At 33.6% G+C, this 23087-nt stretch overlaps 4 protein-coding genes across 5 annotated transcripts; 2 read left to right on the top strand and 2 right to left on the bottom strand.

Annotated features, from left to right (window-relative positions):
• The first annotated feature begins 46 nt into the window (after nt 1-46).
• Nucleotides 47-4790, top strand: LOC101221455 (TMV resistance protein N). Of its 2 annotated transcripts, none has more exons than XM_011657756.2 (5): nt 47-709; nt 1205-2348; nt 2439-2714; nt 2815-3933; nt 4256-4790. In XM_011657756.2, the coding sequence occupies exons 1-4, from the start codon at nt 210-212 to the stop codon at nt 3919-3921; spliced, it is 3027 nt and encodes a 1008-aa protein (XP_011656058.1). In that variant the 5' UTR covers nt 47-209; the 3' UTR covers nt 3922-3933; nt 4256-4790. The 2 variants fall into 2 exon arrangements, with proteins under 2 accessions (XP_011656058.1, XP_004141530.1); XM_004141482.3 differs by having other exon boundaries at nt 48-709; nt 2812-3933.
• Nucleotides 4791-7524: 2734 nt separating this feature from the next.
• Nucleotides 7525-15469, top strand: LOC101221696 (probable nucleoredoxin 1-2). Its single transcript, XM_004141483.3, has 6 exons — nt 7525-7727; nt 7997-8488; nt 9836-10260; nt 12911-12971; nt 13077-13571; nt 14327-15469. Exons 1-6 carry the CDS (start codon nt 7644-7646, stop codon nt 15179-15181), a joined length of 2412 nt encoding a protein of 803 aa, XP_004141531.3. The 5' UTR covers nt 7525-7643; the 3' UTR covers nt 15182-15469.
• A 1803-nt stretch (nt 15470-17272) lies between these two features.
• Nucleotides 17273-19624, bottom strand: LOC101221924 (probable nucleoredoxin 1). Its single transcript, XM_011657755.2, has 4 exons — nt 19380-19624; nt 18803-19282; nt 18230-18709; nt 17273-18101 (listed from the first exon to the last, which is right to left on the bottom strand). Exons 1-4 carry the CDS (start codon nt 19461-19463, stop codon nt 17460-17462), a joined length of 1686 nt encoding a protein of 561 aa, XP_011656057.1. The 5' UTR covers nt 19464-19624; the 3' UTR covers nt 17273-17459.
• A 942-nt stretch (nt 19625-20566) lies between these two features.
• On the bottom strand, nt 20567-22998 carry LOC101221219 (probable nucleoredoxin 1). Its single transcript, XM_004141481.3, has 4 exons — nt 22746-22998; nt 22078-22557; nt 21501-21980; nt 20567-21381 (listed from the first exon to the last, which is right to left on the bottom strand). Exons 1-4 carry the CDS (start codon nt 22827-22829, stop codon nt 20737-20739), a joined length of 1689 nt encoding a protein of 562 aa, XP_004141529.1. The 5' UTR covers nt 22830-22998; the 3' UTR covers nt 20567-20736.
• Nucleotides 22999-23087: the final 89 nt, after the last annotated feature.

Genomic DNA, 23087 nt, shown 5'->3' with positions numbered 1-23087 from the left:
AAATTGTGAAATTACTTTATTTATTAAATAATATAATTCATATTTTTGAATTTCACATATTCATCAATTGTGTACCGAAAAGGTTGACTGATTTGATTGAGAAAGAAAGAAAGAAGAATGAACCGTAGAAAAAGTTTTGAAAATCAATGCAAATTCCAGATTCCTTCTTCTTCTACTAATTCAGTGATAGTAATTCTTCGACCTCATCAATGGCTTCCTCAACCCCCAAGGAATTATCTTCTTTTTCTTCTTCTCCTAGATTCATATTTGACGTCTTTCTCAGCTTCAGAGGCGTCGACACTCGCAAGAATGTCACAAATCGTCTTTACGAAGCTCTGAGGCGACAAGGCATCATTGTTTTCAGAGATGACGATGAGCTCGAGAGAGGGAAGACTATTGCTAACACTCTAACCAACTCGATTAACCAATCCAGGTGTACCATTGTTATTCTCTCTAAAAGATATGCAGATTCAAAATGGTGCTTGAGGGAGTTGGTTGAGATTGTCAAATGCAAGAATACCTTCAAGCAATTAGTTCTTGTGGTTTTCTACAAAATTAAGCCCTCCGATGTCAACAGCCCTACTGGGATTTTTGAGAAATTTTTTGTTGATTTCGAAAATGATGTTAAGGAGAATTTTGAAGAGGTTCAGGACTGGAGGAAGGCCATGGAAGTGGTTGGAGGTCTCCCTCCATGGCCTGTAAATGAACAGTATGATTCTTTGCTCCCTTTCTCGTATTGTCGTCATTGTTCCCTTTAGCTATTGAATTTGGAATTTGAAATTCATGTTTGAGTGATGTTGGATGTTAAAGAAATGGACAATCAAAGTTGGATAGAAAACGTAAAGCAGCAGAGAATCGACACATATTTCTGAGGGAGAGCAGTTTATTTCTGGAGATAATAATTCATTCTATATAAACTCCCTAACGTTAATGGTGCATCCTTTATTATTCTCTCTATTAATAAACTACTCTCCTTGGGTGAACGTAGTTGACACATTGATAGTGAACCATGTGAATATGTGGTTCGATTATCTTCATATTTTCATTTCTTCTCTATCATTGATTGTCTGATTTCTAGTACCAGAATTGTGTCTGTTGATCACTGAAAGACTAAACTTATATTTTTACCTTCTAGACATGAAGGCATAGGATTAGTTAGGATAAACTTATCTACGTGAATGATAGTTGTTTGTATTATTTGCAGGACCGAAACAGAGAAAGTCCAAAAGATTGTTAAGCATGCTTGCGATCTTCTGCGTCCTGATTTGCTTAGCCATGATGAGAATTTGGTTGGCATGAACTTGAGATTAAAAAAAATGAATATGCTTATGGGCATAGGACTGGATGATAAGCGCTTTATTGGGATATGGGGGATGGGTGGAATAGGCAAGACAACTATTGCTAAAGCTGTTTTCAAAAGTGTCGCTCGTGAATTCCATGGAAGTTGCATTCTGGAAAATGTTAAGAAAACTTTAAAGAATGTTGGAGGCTTGGTGTCCTTGCAGGAGAAACTTCTTTCCGATACTCTAATGAGAGGAAAAGTTCAAATTAAAGATGGCGATGGAGTTGAAATGATAAAGAAAAACTTAGGAAATCAAAAAGTTTTTGTTGTTCTTGATGGTGTTGATCATTTTAGCCAGGTGAAAGATCTGGCAGGAGGAGAAGAATGGTTTGGTTGTGGAAGTAGAATCATCATTACAACAAGAGATGAAGGTTTGCTTCTTTCTCTTGGAGTTGATATAAGATACAATGTTGAGAGTTTCGATGATGAAGAGGCTCTTCAGCTCTTTTGCCATGAAGCATTTGGAGTAAAGTTCCCTAAGAAAGGTTATTTGGATCTTTGTATGCCATTTATAGAATATGCTGAGGGCCTTCCATTAGCAATCAAGGCTCTTGGGCATTCTTTGCACAATAGATTGTTTAAGTCATGGGAAGGTGCTATTAGAAAGTTAAATAATTCTTTAAACAGGCAAGTATATGAAAACTTGAAAATTAGTTACGATGCACTTGGAAAGGAAGAGAGGAGAATTTTTTTGTATATTGCCTGTTTTCTTAAAGGACAGAACAAAGACCAAGTCATTGACACATTCGTGAGTTTTGAAATTGATGCTGCTGATGGGCTTCTTACCAGAAAAAATGCTGCCGATGTACTTTGTATAAAAGAAACTGCTGCTGATGCTCTAAAAAAATTGCAGGAGAAATCCCTTATAACTATGTTATATGACAAAATAGAGATGCATAATTTACACCAAAAACTAGGTCAAGAAATTTTTCATGAGGAGTCATCGAGGAAAGGTAGTAGGCTATGGCATCGAGAGGATATGAACCACGCTTTAAGGCATAAACAGGTAGAACTTCAATAAGGAAATGTAAGCAATGTTACTCATAGTTCAAAGACAATCATTTGACTTTGATTTCTTCTCATTGCATATCCTCAGGGAGTTGAAGCTATTGAAACCATTGTCTTGGACTCAAAAGAGCATGGAGAGTCACACTTAAATGCCAAGTTCTTTTCAGCAATGACCGGTCTAAAAGTGTTGCGTGTTCATAATGTATTCCTTTCTGGAGTTCTTGAATATCTCTCAAACAAGTTGAGACTTCTCAGTTGGCATGGATATCCCTTCAGAAATTTACCATCGGATTTCAAGCCGAGTGAACTATTGGAACTCAATTTACAGAATAGCTGCATTGAAAATATTTGGAGAGAAACAGAGGTAGGCAGTGTAGCTTTTATCAATAATATTGTTTATTTTCTTTGGAGGTTGAATTATAATATCATAACATTCTTGTAACCATATCTTTTTTTAACAGAAGTTGGATAAATTGAAGGTAATTAACCTTAGTAATTCCAAGTTCTTATTGAAGACCCCTGACCTGTCAACGGTGCCAAATCTTGAGAGGTTGGTCTTGAATGGTTGTACAAGACTACAAGAGCTTCACCAATCTGTCGGCACTCTAAAGCATCTAATCTTTTTGGATCTTAAGGACTGCAAATCTCTCAAAAGCATTTGTTCTAATATTTCTCTTGAATCACTCAAGATTCTCATTCTTTCTGGTTGTTCAAGACTTGAAAATTTTCCAGAGATTGTGGGAAACATGAAACTTGTGAAAGAGCTTCATTTAGATGGCACTGCTATTCGAAAATTGCATGTCTCGATTGGAAAACTTACAAGCCTTGTTTTGTTGGATCTTAGATACTGCAAAAATCTTCGTACACTTCCAAATGCAATCGGTTGCTTAACATCCATTGAACATCTCGCATTGGGTGGCTGCTCAAAGCTTGATAAAATTCCTGACAGCTTGGGGAACATTTCTTGTTTAAAGAAACTTGATGTGAGTGGTACTTCTATTAGTCATATCCCATTTACTCTAAGACTTTTGAAGAACCTTGAAGTATTGAATTGCGAAGGCCTATCCCGAAAATTATGTTATTCGTTGTTCCTATTATGGAGTACGCCGAGGAATAACAATTCACATTCATTTGGTTTGTGGTTGATAACTTGCTTAACGAATTTTAGTTCGGTAAAGGTTTTGAATTTTAGTGATTGCAAGCTGGTAGATGGAGACATACCCGACGACCTCAGCTGTTTGTCTTCATTGCACTTTCTGGATCTAAGCAGGAACCTCTTCACCAATCTGCCTCATAGTTTGAGTCAACTTATCAATCTCAGATGCCTTGTTTTGGACAACTGCAGTAGACTCAGGTCATTACCGAAGTTCCCAGTCAGTTTACTTTATGTACTCGCAAGGGATTGTGTGTCACTGAAAGAACACTATAACTATAACAAAGAAGATCGCGGGCCTATGAGCCAAGCAGAAGTAAGGGTCCTTAGTTACCCCTCATCAGCTAAAGACCAAAACTCTAAAATCTCTCAGTTAATGATATCAAGTATGTGCACAGCTTGCGAGAATGGGGGTTGAAGATAATACGAGGTACTTTTTTTTTTCTGGTCGCTTTTCAATTTCCATTAAGATACCTTCAATATACCAAATTAGAGAAGGTATAGCTCTCTATGAAAACACGTAACGCAAAATGATATTACAACAAAAGAGAAGTGGCAAATTCACGTAGCACCTTGTGAACATATCTCGCTTTGTTTTCTTCTTTTCCTCAACTCTCTCGTTATGTGAGTTGACCCTAGCTATCTTTTCTTGATATCTTGACTGGGATTTGTGGCTCTAGTTTATTTTCTCTCAATAGCATTTGCTTTGAACTATCTGGGCCATGTTGTGAAATTTGTCCATGCTATGCCAGGTTTCTATCTACTGGAACTTTGCTTTCATCTTTCATGTTTAATGGCAACGACTAAAACCATTTGGAGAGGTTCATTCCAAAAAAGATTCGTTTCTAGAAAGTTAACCATAGTAGTATCAACACAGTCAATGTTCTATTTGGATCGAAGGCTCTATGGATCTGGCGTTGTCATTTGGTGTTCTGTGATTTTGCCTAATCTTGTTGGATGAGAATTTTGTCCTACTTCAACTATGAAATGGTCTTCTCATCCTTCTGAATATGCTTGTTATTGGCCATCCGTTTAAGAATGAGAAAGCGATTATGTGGACCTTAGCTTCATCAGCGAAGCCTACTTTTGGCGTATTTGGATTGGGAGGAATCACCGTATATTTGTAGATAAAAAATTGTATTTCACACTTATTTTCATCACCTGTTGTATACATCTCTATCTATCATGTAGTGAATTTACTTCATCTCTTATATCTTACTAGAAATAACATTATGTAATCTCATACTATCAATGAAGAATTTTTGTTTCAAAGCGTTACTACCTATACTTTGCAATGTTGTATCAATAATGTAATTTAACTCTGCATTTCTTCTTTTGTCCAAGTTTTCTCGTATTTCTTCTATGTAAGGGTGTTCATAAAAATAGGTAAGCCGACCAACTCGGAGTATCTAGATTGGGTTACATTTTGTGTTGGGTTAAAAAATTGGAGGAAAAAAAATAGTTGGGTCGGATAGCCGAGTTGTACAAGTAAGGGGTTTGGTGTCGAGTTGACGTGTATATAAAAGTATGAATGAAGAGAAGCTTTTTGTTTTCAATTTTGTGATTTATTTGTTTTCTACTTTGGTTTGGTTTTATTGTAATTTGCTTTTACTTATTTTTCAATTTGAAATTAATTATTAATAATTTTAACTTTTTATCTTCAATTAATTATATTATTAAAATTTCTGTAAAACTATTCACATCCCTCACTATCGTTCACCTATTCAGATAAATATCCTATATTTTTTTTTTTCTATTCATGTTTCCAAAGGTATGAAAATATTAGTCTCCTAACAAGTTTAAATATATAAAGATTTGTGAGCCAAGGCTACAAAAATCCCACGAATCTTCATCAGACCCATAAAAAAGATGCAAAGAAATTGATGAGAATTCAAGAATGAATAAGGTAAAAGTGGGAGACTAAAGAGATAACGGTAGAAATGTCATTTTCAAAAAATAACCAAATGGCATGAGGATATGCCAAAGAACTAAGTTTTTCATTTTTTAATTATTGCTTTATAATTAAGATTAACTTTCTTAAAGAGAACAAACAATTGCTTTCTAATTAAGCTTAACTTTCATAAATAGAATAATTAGCTTTCATAAATAGAACAAACTGACAAAATATTTACGACTCTTATCACAAATTAAAAAACCTATGAAGTTTACCATTTTTTTAAAATTTCAAGTTTGTCCTTCTTTATCGTTGTCTTTCTTCTCTTCTGCAATCTTTTTTCTTTTCCTCTTATGCTACATTTTCTTTTCCGTAGTTTTTTTTAAATATTTTCATTTTCCATTCCTTATCATATTCTTTCTACTGCATTTTTTCCCTTACAATCGTCTTTTTCTTTCTTCGATATTTTTTTCAAACTGTTATTTGGTTTAAAATCGTATGTCTTTTCAATATTTTTTTCAAACTCTTATTTGGTTTAAAATCGTGTGTCTTTTCAATATTTTTTTCAAACTGTTATTTGGTTTAAAATCGTGTGTCAAATACAAAGATCATCTTTTTCTTTCTTCGATATTTTTTTTATATTTTTTTCAAATTGTTATTTGGTTTAAGATCATGTGTCAAATACAGAGATCTTAAAAAAAAATTGTAGGCATATATTAGATTGCTAAATATAAATGATCGTGTACCAAAAAAAATCTTGAAAAAAATAGTTGAGATTTGACTACCCTAATTTAAATAATCAAATCTAAACTATTGTAGGTCAAATTTAAACGATCGCGTACAAAATAATTTTGAAAAAAATCGTTTAGATTTGGCTACCAAATTTAAACAGTCAAATCTAAATGATCACAAACCAAAAAAATTGTTTACATTTGGCTACCAAAATCTAAATGATTATACAATAGTCAAATCTAAATCTAAATGATCATTTCCCAAATATATTATGTGCAGGCCACTTTTGGAAATTTCCATTGTGGGCTTTTTCGTTTTCGAAATTGTAAATATTTTGTTGTTTTGTTCTATTTATAAAAAAAAAACACATGTGATTAAGTATGATTTTGATGTACGTAAAATGTGCTTACCACAATAATATACTATGGATCTTATAATTAAGGGATCAAAATAAAAATTAAAAAAAAAATTGTTTCTCTAATTGTATTATAATTTAATTATTCATTTCAAAACAATAACTAATTATAATTCTTGAAAAATTGGTTAAATAATTATACTTTTTGAATATAGGATAGAAATACATAAAATATATGGAATTTACACAAATGTCCAAATAATAATCAAGTTAATGTCGATCCAAAATTCAAATCTATTTAAACATTCTATAGGTAAAGATACATATAAAAAAAAATATACTCATAAATCTAAAGTTTGATTGAATGAATTATATTTCATAATCATACTATCAAATTCTTTATATCTTTTAGCTCATTCAATTCATACACACGCATATAACAAGTCTTAGGTAAAAAACCTCTCGAGAAATGAAACTGAAAAAATGTATTTCAAAAAATCATGAGTAAATAAATATAGTTTGCATGTAATTAATTACTATCTTAATTTTATTTAGTCAAATAAAATGAAAATTTAGCGCACGTGTTACCAACTTGTATATATAAACCTAAAACTTAAAAGTAAACCTCTTTTTGTATAGAAGACTTAGAATTTGAACGTATAATATATACATTCGAGCTTGCACTTAAATGACAATTTGTTCTCCTTGCATATTAAAAATTAAAATAATACGAAAAGATGATGAAAGAAAAAAAAACCACCCACCAACTCTCGGCCCAACCGAGATTTTTTCGGTTGAGTTGATTCTTGTCTATTGAGTTTTTTTTTTTTTTTTGCAAATAGTTTGGGTTGGTCTATAATTTTTCACCGAGCTTACATACACCCATACTTCTTGTGCTTAGTGGCTAAGTTTATTGTGTGTATATATATATATTCATTCTTAAAGATATAAAAAGGCTAAGAGGAGGATTTTGATTCGATTCTTTTTTTTTATTTTATTTTGACTTCAGATTTTTCACATCACGTTTTAATTTCTGTAATCCAAAGTTTGTGTTCTCTGTATCAATGGCAAGTTCTTTAATAAATTTGGCATCTTATTTCATTTCTCCATCACCAAACTTTAAAAAGCAGCAATAAGGTTAAGAATCTAAAAGATTATTATGGCTTCTGAGGCTATGTACGATCTCAACTCCCTCCTTTCCTCCGAGGGGAGAGATTTCCTCATTCGCAACAATGGTGATCAGGTATATATATATATATAAATATTATCTTCGTTTTCATTTTTCACTCATGTAATCCCGGATTCTTACTTTTAACCTTTCTGTTCTTAGTTTCATCCTAATGGTTTCTTAAGTTTTTGTTTGACTCTTCGTGTCTAATTGTTTTCTTGCTACGTTCTTGACTTCAAGTAAAACTAAGGTTATAGTTATAATTAATAATCACGACTTTCACTTATAATTTTTGGCATGAGGAATTAACAAAGTCATTAATTCGGGTTGAGTTTTTTGAACAGGTAAAAATTAGTTCCTTAAGTGGAAAAATTGTGGGATTATATTTCTCAGCAGGATGGTGCCCTCCTTGTCGTTTTTTCACTCCAAAATTATTAAAAACCTACAAGGAATTAGCTTCTAAAAACATTAACGATTTTGAAGTTGTCTTCATTTCTTCTGACGGAGATGAATACTCATTCGAAGCTTACTTCTTGAGAATGCCATGGTTGTCCATTCCATTTGAAGATTCAGAAACCAAACAAAAGTTGAAATCACTGTTTCAACTTAGTGGAATTCCTCATCTTGTTGTTATTGATGGCAATGGGAAAGTTTCAAGTGATGATGGAGTGGGTTTAGTGAGAGATTTTGGAGCTGATGCTTATCCTTTTACTTCTGATAGAAAGATGCAGCTTTTGATTCAGAGAGAAGAGGAGGCTAGGAGAAACAACCAAACCATTGATTCCCTTTTGGTTTCTACTTCTCGCACTTATGTGGTTTCCAATGATGGAAATCAGGTACTCATATAATCTTTTCTTCGCATCGGTTTTTGTTTATGTTTGAATGTCTTAAATTTGATATATGATGTTGCAAACAACTAAGTACAGGATCTCGTTGAATCCTATTGGAATGTCGTCCCTCTACTTAGTAGACTTAGCTAGCACACGCTGTCCACCAATAATAAATAAATTTTGTGTTATTATAGCAACTAAGACAGTTTAAGAACCGTCAAACTAAGTTTATAGGCTTAGCAGTAATTTACGTAACCTTTCATGTTCTAGGTGTGAAGTTCAATCCTTCATTCCCACAATTGTTATCCTAAAAAGAAAGAAAATTTAAAAACTACCGTCAAAATGAGATGAAAGTAGAATGGAATAATCAAAAGCTCTTTTTATACCCTTATTTCAATGCTTATCCCAAGGAAAAGTTGATGGGAATGAAGATGATGAGAATAATGCATAATTATCCCTTGTTTAAATTTGTTAGAAAGTTTCAAAAGAATGGAATGAGGTATATAACTAAGTCATCTATATGCTTTATTTGTGCCCTTTCTTGAAAGGTAACTTGGTGGCCTTCTAAAAGTTAAAATCTTTTAATATCTCTCCTTCTCCTTATCTTGCTTTTTTTTTTGGTAATATCTTATTCTCTCACTCGAGTGAACATAACTCGAGGATAATAAACGTGATTTTTCTCTTTAGCGAAATTTACATAACTGATCTTATCATTTTCTAATTTTCAATTAACATATTCATAGATAAAAGTCTACTTTAATAAATTTTTTATTTTCGTTTCTTATCCAAATATGAAATTTTAAATATATTCATTTCAAACGAAATAAATCATTTTAAATCATTTCTTCAACTTTCTTGAATCCAAACGAAAAGTAAGTGAAACTCGATTGTGAGTTCAAGTTATAAAGCAACACGGTAACATGTAGATACAGAACCATACACATTCTCTATCATTTCTATTTTATTTTTTGAATTTATTCTTCTATGGCAAAACTACTAAAAATGTATCTATCACCAATAGACATTTTATCATAGTATATCATCATCTACTGGGTGATACTTTATTATATATATTTGTAAACATTTTGGCTCGGTTTTCTATATTTTAAAAGCAACACTTTTATTTTCAAGTATCTATTTACACACGTAATGTTTAAAAAATAGTAATGATAAAAATAACTAAAATAATCATCCTTGAATAAATAGAAAACAAACCTAACTAAAAGGAACATCGAAACAAAAGTGACCCTAAAAATTTTTTCAATGATGTTTTGTTTTGGATTTTATTTTCCTTTGTTGTTAATATATTTTTTAAATGATCAGCTGATATATTATTTTGTATTTGCTATGCAGATTCCTATCTCTGAATTAGAAGGGAAACTGATTGGATTGTATTTCTCAAAGCAAGGCCATGAAGATTGTGGTAATTTTACACCAAAATTAATTGAAGCTTACAACAAATTGAAGAAGAAGGAAGAGAATTTTGAGATTGTGTTCATCTCTTTAGATGAAGAAAATGAAGATTTATTCAAAGAAGCATTCAAAACAATGCCATGGTTGGCATTGCCTTTTAAGGATGAGAAATGCCAAGAGCTAAAACTTTACTTTGAGGTTACTCATATTCCTGCCCTTGTTATAATTGGCCAAGATGGAAAGACTTCGAACCCGAACGCAGTCGAACTAATCAAAGGCCGCGGTATTGATGCCTACCCTTTCACTCCCAAGAAACTCGACGTACAAGTTGACGATACTCCAAATGCAAGGCTCGAATCACAATCTCCAAAACCCCACGTTTATGATCTGTAGGAACAAAAGATTTTGTTGTCAAAAAAATGATGGGGTGTCGAAGTTTCTTGTTTCTGTCGAGGGTCGAAAAACGACAACGGAGAAAACAAAGGAGGAAAAATAAGGATGCAAAGGATAAGAGAACATATATTAACACAAGCAAAAGAAAATGAGAGTTTATGAGTATATGCAGATACATATTCATAAACTTATGTTTTGTTTTGCTAGTTGATTTATGTTTAAAAACGTCTAAAGTAAGTTTTATTTTAAATTGTTTTAGGGTAACGAAGAAAACATGTTTTAAGATTATTATGAGTTGTGAGTTTTATATATAATAAAGTGGTTTTCAATGAGCTGGATTTTGTACTCGATCATTGCGATTACGGATACACACCTCATGAATGTGTGTTTCTGTGACGTAAACGACATTATGATTTCCTGATATACACCTTGTGAATGTGTTTCCTAAGGTGTAAATGAATGGTAGTCATGTTATGTAATTCTCTGATACACAGTGTACACCACAACAATGTGTTTCAACGGTGTGAATAATCTTTTTTCCTTTCAGTACTAAGATTTTTTTTCTCATCACTACTACAATTACATTTTGGCTTTTATTAACAACAAAAAATGTCAATAAAGACCTTTGTTGACGATAAAAAAGGGGTTTTGTTGACAGCACAGCTAAGAAAAACACCAACACAATGGACGATTTTTTCAAGTGAGGTTTTAACGAGGCATATTCGATATTGTCACGAAAATTATCTCATATATAGGAATCTTCTAATGAGGGTAAGAATATTTTACTTAGATGCCTATATCCTCATGACATGGAGAGAAATATATATATATATATAGGATTGTTGTTCTTTAACTTTCTCTTCTCACTATTATCTCTTCTCTATTTTGTTTATAGATCTTATTTGAATTGTTATTTCACGTTCCATAGATGATACATTGTTATATATATATTTATACAAATTATAAGAAATATATCCATGAAAGCTTGATATCGATGTTCGAACTCTTGGGTTTACTGATATATTATCAACAAATCTTCACATACTCGAAATGTGTGAGTCTCCTTTATTACGTTGTATATTTATATGTGTTCATTCTTTGTAATTTGTTATTTAGAGTCTTTATAATATATAAAGTAGTCTTCATCTTCTTACTCCAATACATATATAAAGTAAAAGCAAATATTTGACTCTTGGTTGAGCTTGATTTTGTTTTAACATGAAGAACGACACATCGTGTTTTAGCTTTTTTCTAGCTCTCTCGCTGCTTGTATTTTCTTTAGAGATAATGTGTTGCTTTTGGTGTTCGGTTGTATCTAGACTTGCTAATTAGGGATATATCAACCTAGTTGAAATAGCTCGGTATGTCTTCATATCTTCTACCCTAACCCTAGTATTTGGTTTAGGAAAAAATAAATAAAATTTGTTGAAAGATTTATTCTAAAGAAAGATTAGGTAAGAGAGAATATGTTAGAAAAGAGTATAGATTTTGAAAAACAAGACGTTTATTTTAATTAAAAATTCACCCTTTTTTTCTTTTTGCTTCATTTTTCAAAGCATATTATTAATTTTGTAACCATCAACCAAAAAGTAGATGTAAAGTTACAACACAAACATTATATTGTAGGGTTAGATATATTATTCCATATTGAAAATTTGAAGATTGATAACAAAAAAATAAAAGTAGTTCACAATTAAATAAAATAAATATAGTTATTTTTATTAAAGTTTAATTAGAGAATAAAGTATAAATTTTAAAAGTTTTAAAAGTCCAAAATATAACCAAATTAATTAAAAAATGAAAGATACACATTAAGAAAAACATTTTTACCCCTAAAATTAGGCACCAAACTTTACTTTTTGAATAGTTTCTCTCTCAAATTGTTTAAAATGTTTCCTATGATAGGATTTAAGAGCAAATTAGAATTATCTTTTAAAAAATCTTGAGTTCTTTTTTTAAGATCAGTTATCATTGATTTTGTGCCAAACAATTTTTTTTTCCACGCCACGTAAGGGTTTAGAGATTGAACCCTCTAACCTCTCCTGAAACGAAAGTTATGTCAATACCACTGAGTCAAGCTCACTTTGTTTATAATAAATCTATTAGTTGTGAGATTTTGAAGAATTTTACAATTGGATGATGTGAAAATTAGCAAAGTAAAATAAAGGTTATTTTCAAATATTGCAAAATGAACTAAAATATTTGTAAAATATCATAGTTAGTTTATCTACGATAAACTTTGATATGTACGATAGATACATATAGTAGTCTATCTTGATCTATAAATTTTTTTTTTGTTATACTTATAAATAATTTTGCATGAAATATTGGTGGAATTAGATAGAAAGTAAAAGTTATAATAACACTTTATATTTAAGTCAATGCATGCTCCAATTTGCTCCAAGTGAATGATTCGATTCTTTTCATTTTTATTGACTTAAAAGAGTATCATTACATTTTTCACATTCTTAATAATAATCCATAAAAGTTAATTTCTTTCTCACTAAGTTTGTGTTTCTCTTATTAATAACTGAGTTCTTTCATTTTCTTTTTCCATAACCCAACAATATAAACCTAAAGAATCATTTCTTTAATTATTATGGCTTTTGATGCTGTTCATGATCTCACTTCCCTCCTTTCCTCTGACAGGAGGGATTTTCTCATCCGTAACAATGGCGATCAGGTATATATCGTGCTATCTTTACAAAAAATGTTGTTATACACGTGATTATGATCGATCGATGACTTGTGTTTATTATTTTGGGTTATTTGTGTGTGTTATGAACAGGTGAAAATCAGTTCTTTAATTGGAAAGAGAGTGGGATTATATTTCTCAGCAGGATGGTGCCCTCCATGTCGACTTTTCACACCAAAGTTATCAGAATTTTACAAGGAACTGTTGGCTAATAAATCTAAAAATAATGACTTTGAAATTATCTTCATTTCTTCTGATAGAGATGCACTCTCATTCAAAGCTTACTTCTCAAAAATGCCATGGTTGGCCATTCCATTTGATGATTTAGAGACCCAAAAAAAGTTGAAAATATTGTTTCAACTTAGTTCAATTCCTTATCTTGTTGTTATTGATGGCAATGGCAAAGTTTCAAGTGCTGATGGTGTGAATTTAGTGAAGGAATTTGGAGTTGATGCTTACCCTTTTACTATTGATCGAAAAAAGCAACTTCTGGCTCAAAAAGAAGAGGCTAAGAAAAATAATCAAACCATTACTTCCGTTTTGGCTTCTGCTTCTCGCAATTATTTGGTTTCTAATGATGGAAAACAGGTATCTTTATATCTATGATCTTCTTCTTCTTTCTTGCTTTCACGGTTTAAACGGTGATCTTGTTGGTTTCGAGTTTTAAAATCACTTTTGTCATGTTTAATATCAAAAGAGCAAAGCCAAACGATGATTAAGTTGATAGTTGTTTGGTTTCATAAAATTTTAAAAATGAAGCTTAATCAATTATGATCATTACGTTCTACTTATAAATTTTTTTATCTACTTAGTCAAATTTTGAAAACTAAAAAGGAAAAATAGTCGTTTTGAAAATGGTTGATTTTGTTTTTAAAATGCCACTGAGAATTCTTGTGTTCCCTTATATCGTAAAGAGTTATGTGTAAATTCTAAATTTCACATAAAACTATATAACCATCTAATCATATTATTATACCAAACCTATAACCTAAATGTTGATATTTTGGAGTAATTTTGAACACCATGAACAGATTTCATCCATTTCAAAATTATTTTCCTAAACGCACCTTTCAAAATTAATTGTTACAACTTCAAATGGATATGTTAACCAAATTATTACAAACCTTACAAAATTTAGGAGCAAAAAGTTTTATTTTCAATGAAAGTAGAACTAAATCAAAATCGTTCTTAAAAATTGATAAAGAATAATTAGTACTTTATCGTAATCTATCACTACCTATATACTAACTAATAGCGATAACAATGTCCGATATTTTTTTGTATTTATAAATATTTTCAACTTTTGAATCTCAATGTCATTATACTATTTCTGTTGTACGTAGATTCCTGTCTCTGAGCTGGAAGGAAAATTGATAGGATTGTATTTCTCACTGCCTGGCCATGAACATTGTGATGCTTTTACACCAAAGTTAAGTGAAGTTTACAACAACTTGAAGAAGAAAAAAGAGAATTTTGAGATTGTGTTCGTCTCTTTAGAAGAAGAAGATGAAGATTTCTTCAATGAAGCATTCAAATCAATGCCATGGTTGGCATTGCCTTTTAAGGATGAGAAATGTCAAAAACTAAAGCTTTATTTTGATGTTGATGATATTCCTGCTCTTGTTATAACTGGCCAGGATGGGAGGACTTTAAACCCGAACGCAGTCGACCTGATCAAACAGCACGGAATTGATGCCTACCCTTTCACTCCCAAGAAACACGACGTAGTTCATGGCAAGGTAGAAGCTTCTTGTTGTGGTTGTGATGGGTCGAAGACGAGGGAGGAAACCAAAGATGAGAAGGTAGAAGTTTCTTGTGGCTCGATGGAGGAAGCCAAAGATGGGAAGGCAGAAGTTTCTTGTGGCTCGATGGAGGAAACCAAAGATGGGAAGGCAGAAGTTTCTTGTGGCTCGATGGAGGAAACCAAAGATGGGAAGGCAGAAGTTTCTTGTGGCTGCGATGGGTCGAAAAACGACGATGATGAAAAGATGGAGGAAACCAAAGATAAGATGGTAGAAGTTTCTTGTGGCTGCGATGGGTCGTCGAAAAATGACGATGACGAAAAGATGGAGGAAACCTGCAAAGATGGGAAGGTAGAAGTTTCTTGTTGTGGCTGTGATGAATCGAAAAACGATGGTGACCAAAAGATGGAGGAAACCAAGGAGGAGATCAAAGAAGGGTGTGGGTGCAAAGGATAAATAGCATATTCATTAACACAGCAAAGAATATGGAAGTTTATGAGTACACACATATACACACCCATAAGACTTTTATATAATCTGCTTCATTTGCTGCCTTTTTTCTTAAGACTTTGTTGTTTGAAATTGAATAAATCAAAGGAGGCTTGTAGTTTTAAGCATATATTTCAAGACATTTTTTGGTTTAGTTGTTCTAATTTGATGGCTTGAGCTATAACTCTCTTAGCTTGTATGTGATTTCTATGGTTAAAATGTTATTCTCTATAATATTTGTGAGTGTTATTAGTTTGTTTCTTACCTTACATTTGATCGACCTGATTTTATCGTTCCAAATTCGAATCAAATAAATTAGTGACAAATCAATTGGTAGGGAAAAAGTTATAAATTTGAAGAACTAATTATTAAAATTATCCTAGTTTAGGTTGAACCGGATTTTTTCCTATTCAAAATATTTGATCACTAAATCATCATTAAGTACTTGACTTATCATTTTCACCCGGTCAACTTAATTAGAGAAGCTAGCTAAATTGTTTCATATTTCTAATTATTCCAATTCAACAAGATGAAAAGCGCATAATTGAATTTCTCTCATTGCATTGAGTTCTAGAGATCCCTATGTAGAATGAACTAATTTCCAAGCGTCTAATTGAACATTCATTAACTAGAACAATTCTCAGTTGGTTAGAGTAATGCCATCTAAATAGAATAACAAGCTAACTTAACCTTTTGCTTATGTTGAAAATCATGAATTATAGATTTAAATGAAAGTGAAAGTTATTGTGTACAAAAATATAATGAAGATTCATCGAAAACATAATTGAAACCAACACAATATGCGAAATAGTTAAATTTGATCTTTATAATTACAATAAAATAGGGAAGAAATCCTAAAAACGAGTACATTAGCCTCTCTATCTACATGTCGAATGATGAGGAAGAGTTCAGAGACATAAACCAACAAGAAAAACTCAAAAATTTGGGATAAAATTGGTAGAAGTAAGTTGGAATCAGATATCTCCTCAACCCAGTAGCGATGGAAAAGATCTTTATAAAAATCGTTATGGCATCACGTCCCTGTATGCTTTTTTTCAAAATCCAAGGCCACTGCCTTATAGCGTCGCAACACTGCGAGGCAGAGGTCAATGAAGCTTATTTTCTTTGCTCATTGCCCAGGTTGATGCGAGACTTCGTTTTCGCTCTTTTTAGCTCCAAAATGATATCAACATTCACCGAACTCTATCTTTGAATTGCTTTTGTAACCTATAGAAGAGACAAATAAGAACATAAAATCAAAGAAAGGTCCCAAATTAAAAGAGATTAGATAGCACATTTTGGTGCTATCAACATTTCTCTTCTCTTTAGATACATTTACTTTTGAGAAAAAATGGGCAACGTTAACTAGATCTTCAGAGGGGCGCTTAGAGGTAAGGAGAGGAGTTGTAAAGTCTACAAAATTTTTAACGGGTGGTTGCAATCTATTGAAATTTGCAAATTTATCAATCGACTCTATCTAACAAGTTACAATCTCAAACACAAACTTTCTAACTCTAACATATGAACTCTCATAACTCAACTCAATGCCTCAAACCTTCAAGTTTTGAGTTCATAGGTTATGTTCGGAGATTGGAAATTTAGAAATCTTTATCTTTATCAAATCTTGCACGATCCTAAATTTGATAAAAAGAAATAATCTAAATAATCTTGATCAAATCTTGTACGATCCTCGTTCTCGTCTTGGTCCAGATTCCACCGAGAAAACTATTTCAACAAGTTTTGCACTAATGATTAAAGCTATTTTTTTAGATTAATGTTGACAACTTTTTCAAAGAAATAAGAAATGTTGGATGAGTTAATTGATATTGGAAGAGGGAATTGAAGGGATATGAATGATGGTCATTAGATATATTTACAAAAGAAAAATATTCCCTAAAACGTTTATGTTTTTGAAAAAGAAAAGGAACGTAACCTTATGTGTTGAACCAATTTATATCCCATAGAAACTTTGGGATTGTGAAGTTATCTTGTTTTGTTAGAAACTAAATCAATTTGGTGTTTTTCATAATCAGTACTCCAAAAACAAAGGACACAAAATGCTTGAAACTGCCAACTTCTTTTGATTTTATTCGAACTACGAAATCTCATTACATACCAAGTGATTTGGAACAACAAAGTACACAGAACACACCATGGAAGAACAGAAAAGAAGGTAACAATTAGCAAATAACATATACCCTCATAGCCTTTCATATACTTTCTTTGCAATTTTGCATATGTTTCCTTAAACTCTACGGCACACGTCTCCCTCGCAAATCCACCCTTCTTTCTGCTCCTCAGCCCCGTCGTCGTTTTTCATAGCACAGTTTGGGTGCAAACTGAAGTCACATTCCTCACAGTAAAACGACCAACCATACCCCATCTCATCGCAACCATCGCAAGAATATTCAGCTTGATGTGTTCGAACAAGTTCATGTTCTTCATGTAGTTCATGATTTAGTTTCTCAGGCCACCCCTTTGCTTCTTCTTCCAACTGTGCCTCCAATTGCTTCAGACGTTCCTCTGTGAATGGATAGGCATCTGCTCCGTGAGATTGTATAAGCTTACGAGCATCTGTTGAAACAGTACAACCACTTCGGTTAAGGGCTACAAGTGTAGGAATGCCTTGAATTTTGAACCTCCGATTTAGGAACTTCTTCCTTTCATCACCAAATGGCAGGGCTAACCAAGGCATCCCTGAAAAGAATTCCTCAAAGGAATCTTGGTCACTATCACTTGAAATGAAAATCACTTCAAACTCTTTGTCCTTTTGTTTAATTTCATCGTATGCCTGTATAAGCTTAGGCAAGAATGCACGACACGGGGGGCACCAGTGAGCTGAGAAATAAAGCAGAATGTTCTTGCCAACGAGCTCAGATACCGGGATCTGGCCAAACAGGGAAAGCAGTTAAGCATAAGAATACAGATGGAAACCAACTTAGAAGTACTACATATTAAACAACACAATGTGGCTGAATTCAGAGATTATGATAAGTAGCAACGATCAACAATTACCTTTTTACCGTTCTTTCCAATAACATAATCCTTATTCCCAGAAATTAAAAGAGACTCCAGAGTCTGTGACTCAAGTTTTGCCTTCTGAATCTCAACAAGCTTCTCAATTTTTTCAGGAGTGAAAGGGTATGCATCAGGGCCATGCTCTTCTATGAGTTCAACTGCGTTCGGGTGCAAAGTCTTCCCGTCCTGTCCAATTATGATAAGGGTGGGAATATCACTAAGCTCAAAATATCGAATGAGTTTTTTACATTTTTCATCCTGAAATGGCAATGCCAGACATGGCAGTGTTTCCAATGCTTCATTGAAGTCATCAGCTTCATCATCTAAAGAGAGCAACACAATCTCAAAATTGTTTCCCTTCTCTTTGAGTTTCTTGTAAGCATCAACCAAAATAGAAGTAAAATCATCACATGGTTCATGACCATACACTGAGAAGTACAACCCTACCACTTTCCCTTCTAGCTCAGAAACAGGAATCTACACCACAAACATTGTAGTTTGTCATCACATCATTCCAATGACAAGTTCAACATTACAAAAAAAAAAAACAGAAAAGGGAAGAAACTATACCTGAGTTCCATCGTTTGAAATCACATAATTACGCGAGTTCGAAACCAAAATGGAACTAATGGTTTGGTTTCTTTTCGCTTCCAACTCTTTCTCCTTCAAAAGTTTGATCTGCTCAGAAGTAAAAGGATAGGCATTAACCCCATATTCACTGACAAGTCTCACTCCATCATTAGTTAAAACCTTCCCATTGGCGTCGAGAACAACAAGATGAGGAATTCCCCTGACTTTGAAAAGTTCATTCAAACGTTGATTGGTGTCTGAATCAGAGAATGGAATTGCCAACCATGGCATTTTAGAGAAATAATCCTTGAAAGACTCTTCATCGTTGTCACTAGAAACAAAGACAACTTCAAAATCACCCTTTGAAGCTAATTCCTCATAAACCCCAGCAAATATTGGAGTAAAACGGTGACAAGGAGGACACCAAGAGGCGGAGAAATACAACCCCACAATCTTCCCAATTAAGGAACTGATTTTCACCTGTTCAAAACCGAAAATCAAAATTTTCTAGCTTAGTTAGTTAATCATGGAGCAATGGAACACGAAATCACACCATGAAGGAAAAAAAAAAGGATACCTGATCGCCATTATTGCGGATGAGAAAATCTGTTCCATCGGAGGAAAAGAGAGAATTGATGTCATGAACAGCATCAGAAGCCATAAGGGAATAGTTAGTTGATGAGTTTTACAGGATAAATGGAAGTGAATAAGAATAGAACAGATGAAAATGAAAGGAATCGCCATTAATAAAGGGAAATCAAAAGTGGTTATTAGCATTAGAAAAACGCAACAGGAAGCCTATGAGGTTGACGATGGAAAGGCATCGGATCCGACTCGTGGAATGGAATGGAATGAAATGGATATGACTTTTGCCATTGCATTTCATTTATCGGTTTAAAAGTACACTATCTTGCGTTGCACGTTCTCCCTTTTCTTTTTATTTGTTTGTTTATTGTAATTATTTTCAAACACAAAAATAAAAAATTATGATAATAGAGTCAACATCACTCCATTTTCTAATTGACAAAAGTAGCAAATTTAAAAGTCAGTAGTCCTCACATAACCTTCTAATAGTCGCGCCTCTGAAATCACTAATTACTTACATATTTGTCATATTCACAATAGACAAAAAAAGATGTATCATGAACAGTTTTTTTTTAATGTTTTTGTCATCTGATACAATTTTTCATTATTTTTCTATCTTACGTTTTTGTTTGTTGTCAACCACATGGGAAAGTACTCATTTGAACCCAATACGAATACATTAATGTTCGTGTTCTTTTCTCTCCCTTCTTGCTTCTATCCTCACTCTCACGAAACACACATAGTGGAAAAAGAAGGAAGAAACGTGGAGTGAGAAGATGGAACAGGGAAAATGTCGAGTGGTAGGCTGTTGAACGTTTTAGGGTCAAATGAGTACTTTTGCAGGTAGTTGACGAGCATATAACTTACTTTTCATTTGTTTTTTAACTTTGAGACAAAAAAAATCATTTTTGTCGTTAAAAACGAGTCATTCATGTCAGTACTAAATCTATTGAAAAATGACTCTTGCTCTCACTCCTTGCTTAATCTCTCTTTTCCTCCCTACTTTTTACTCTCGCTCTTGCTCCCTAACTTTTCATCTTCTACTACTAAATCTAGTGAAAAATGACTCAACTCCTACCTGTTAAGGGAAAATTGTTAGAGGCTGGAAGGACTAAACTATAAAATTTTGCAATCTGGGGGACTCGAGCAATATCAAGATAAAACATCCAAAAACAAAGGGACAACAAACCCGAAACGATGAACCTATTCATTTATTGAAACTATGAATACAAACGTTGGCTTGAAACAGCACAACAGCTTCAGTAAACCAACAGGGAATCACATAAGGCAACAAACAAAACACATATCATGATAGATTCCATATTTCTCGCTATTCTGAATACGAATTCTTACGCCTTACGACACACGCCTCCCTCGCAAATCCACCCTTCTTTTCCTTCCCCATTGGCTTCCACCTCGTTTTTCAAAGCACATTTCGGGTGCAAGTCAAAGTCACACTCCTTACAGTAAAAGGACCAACCAGATCCCATTCCATCACAGGCATCGCAAATATATGATGTACGACGTGTTCGAACAAGTTCATGTGCATCGTGTAGTTCATGTTTTAGTTTCTCAGGCCACCCCTTTGATTCTTCTTCCAGTTGCTTCTCCAACTGCTCGAGACGTTCCTCTGTAAATGGATAGGCATTTGCTCCATGTTCTGTAATGAGCTTACGAGCTTCTGTCGAGACTGTACGACCGCTTTCGTTAATGGCTACAACTGCAGGAATGCCTTGAATTTTGAACCTGCGATTTAGGAAGTTCTTCCTCTCATCCCCAAATGGCAGTGCTAACCAAGGCATTCCTGAAAAGAATTCTTGAAATGAATTATCGTCTCTATCACTTGAAATAAATATCACTTCAAACTCTTTGTACTTCTGTTTAATTTCATTGTATGATTCTATAAGCTTAGGCAAGAATGAACGGCACGGAGGGCACCAGTGTGCTGAGAAATAGAGCAGAATCTTCTTGCCAACAAGTTCAGATACCGGAACCTGACCAAACAAAAGGCAATCGAACACAAACATAAGAATATAGAAACAACTTAAGAGTACTAAACACCATATTATGGCTTAATTCAATGTTTACACTAAGCTGAAACAGGAAACTTTACCTTTGCACCATCTTTTCCAATAACAAAATCTTTTTCTCCATGAACTAAAATGGACTCCAGTGTCTGTGACTCCAGCTTCGACTTCTCAATCTCTGCAAGCTCATCAAGTTTCTCTTGAGTGAAAGGGTAGGCATCAACACCATGCTCTTCAACCAGTTCAGCAGCATTTGAGATCAAAGTTTTTCCATCCTGCCCAATTATTACAAGTGTAGGAATAGTGCTAAGGTCAAAATAACGAGTGAGTTTTCTACATTTCTCATCCTGAAATGGCAATGCCAACCATGGCACCGTCTTGAGTGCTTCGCTGAAATCTTTATTTGCATCATCTAAAGATATCAACACAATCTCAAAGTTTTGTCCCTTCTCTTTTAGTTTCTTGTAAGTATCAACCAAAATAGGTGTAAACTCATCACAATCGGCGTAGCCGTACACTGAGAAGTACAGCCCAATCACTTTCCCTTCAAGCTCAGAGACAGGAATCTACCACAAATTACAGTTATCACATTAAATCCAGTATAAAAAAACAGCTATAGGAATAGAAGAGGAAGAACCCTATAAATCATTCAATAGATGATACCTGATTTCCATCATTTGAGATAACATAATCGCGAGAGTTTGAAACCAAAAGGGAACTAATGGTTTGGTTCCTCCTCGCTTCCTCCTCTTCTTCCTTCAAATGTTGGATCTGTTCAGCAGTAAAGGGATAGGCACTAATCCCATGTTCAGTCACTAGTCTCACTCCTTGATCAGTTGAAACCTTCCCACTGGGGTCAAGAACAACAAGACGAGGAATTCCCCTCACTTCGAAAAGTTCTTTCAAGCGCTTAACGATCTCCGAATCAGAAAACGGAAAAGACAACCAGGGCATTTTAGAGAAGTAATCCTTGAATGAATCTTCATCTCTATCAGAAGAAATGAATATAACTTCAAACTCGCCCTTAGGTGCTACTTCCTCATAAACCCCAGCAAAAACTGGAGTGAAACGGCGACAGGGAGGGCACCATGACGCGGAGAAATACAATCCCACATTCTTCCCAATTAAAGAACTGATCTTCACCTGTTGAAAACACCAAATTAAAGACCCCCATATGACGATTTCACCAATTTCGTTTCAAATGTTCAAACAAAAGTTCAAGTCATCTTAAGGTAAGTTAACTATTCAGAAATCCGATACAAAATCAACAACAGATAGTTCAATTTGCACTGACCCAATTGCATATTCAAATGGAAAAAGAGGATTCATACCTGATCGCCATTATTGCGGATGAGAAAGTCCCTACCCTCGGATGAAACGAGGGAACTCAGGTCGTGAACAGCATCAGAAGCCATAGAAGTCACGAATCTTTGATTGATTAAGCAAATTGGTAGCGATGGATGTATCAAAATCAAAGAAGTCGATGTAGATATATAGAAAGCAAAAGCTTAGAGAGCAAGTAAATTTGTTCGATTATAAAATCGCATAGATGAAGACTTTCAAGTCGTGTGAAAAGTCTTTCCCTTGTCGGTTTTTCAGAAGTTAAAAGCTGACGTCTTTTACCCAACTTTACTTCTCTTCTAACAAAGTTTAAGCCAAAGTTTGAAAGGGCG

This window comes from Cucumis sativus, chromosome 5 (genome assembly GCF_000004075.3).
Source record: "Cucumis sativus cultivar 9930 chromosome 5, Cucumber_9930_V3, whole genome shotgun sequence".
NCBI classification, from domain to species: domain Eukaryota; kingdom Viridiplantae; phylum Streptophyta; class Magnoliopsida; order Cucurbitales; family Cucurbitaceae; genus Cucumis; species Cucumis sativus.
This window is presented reverse-complemented; position numbering and strand designations above follow the sequence as displayed.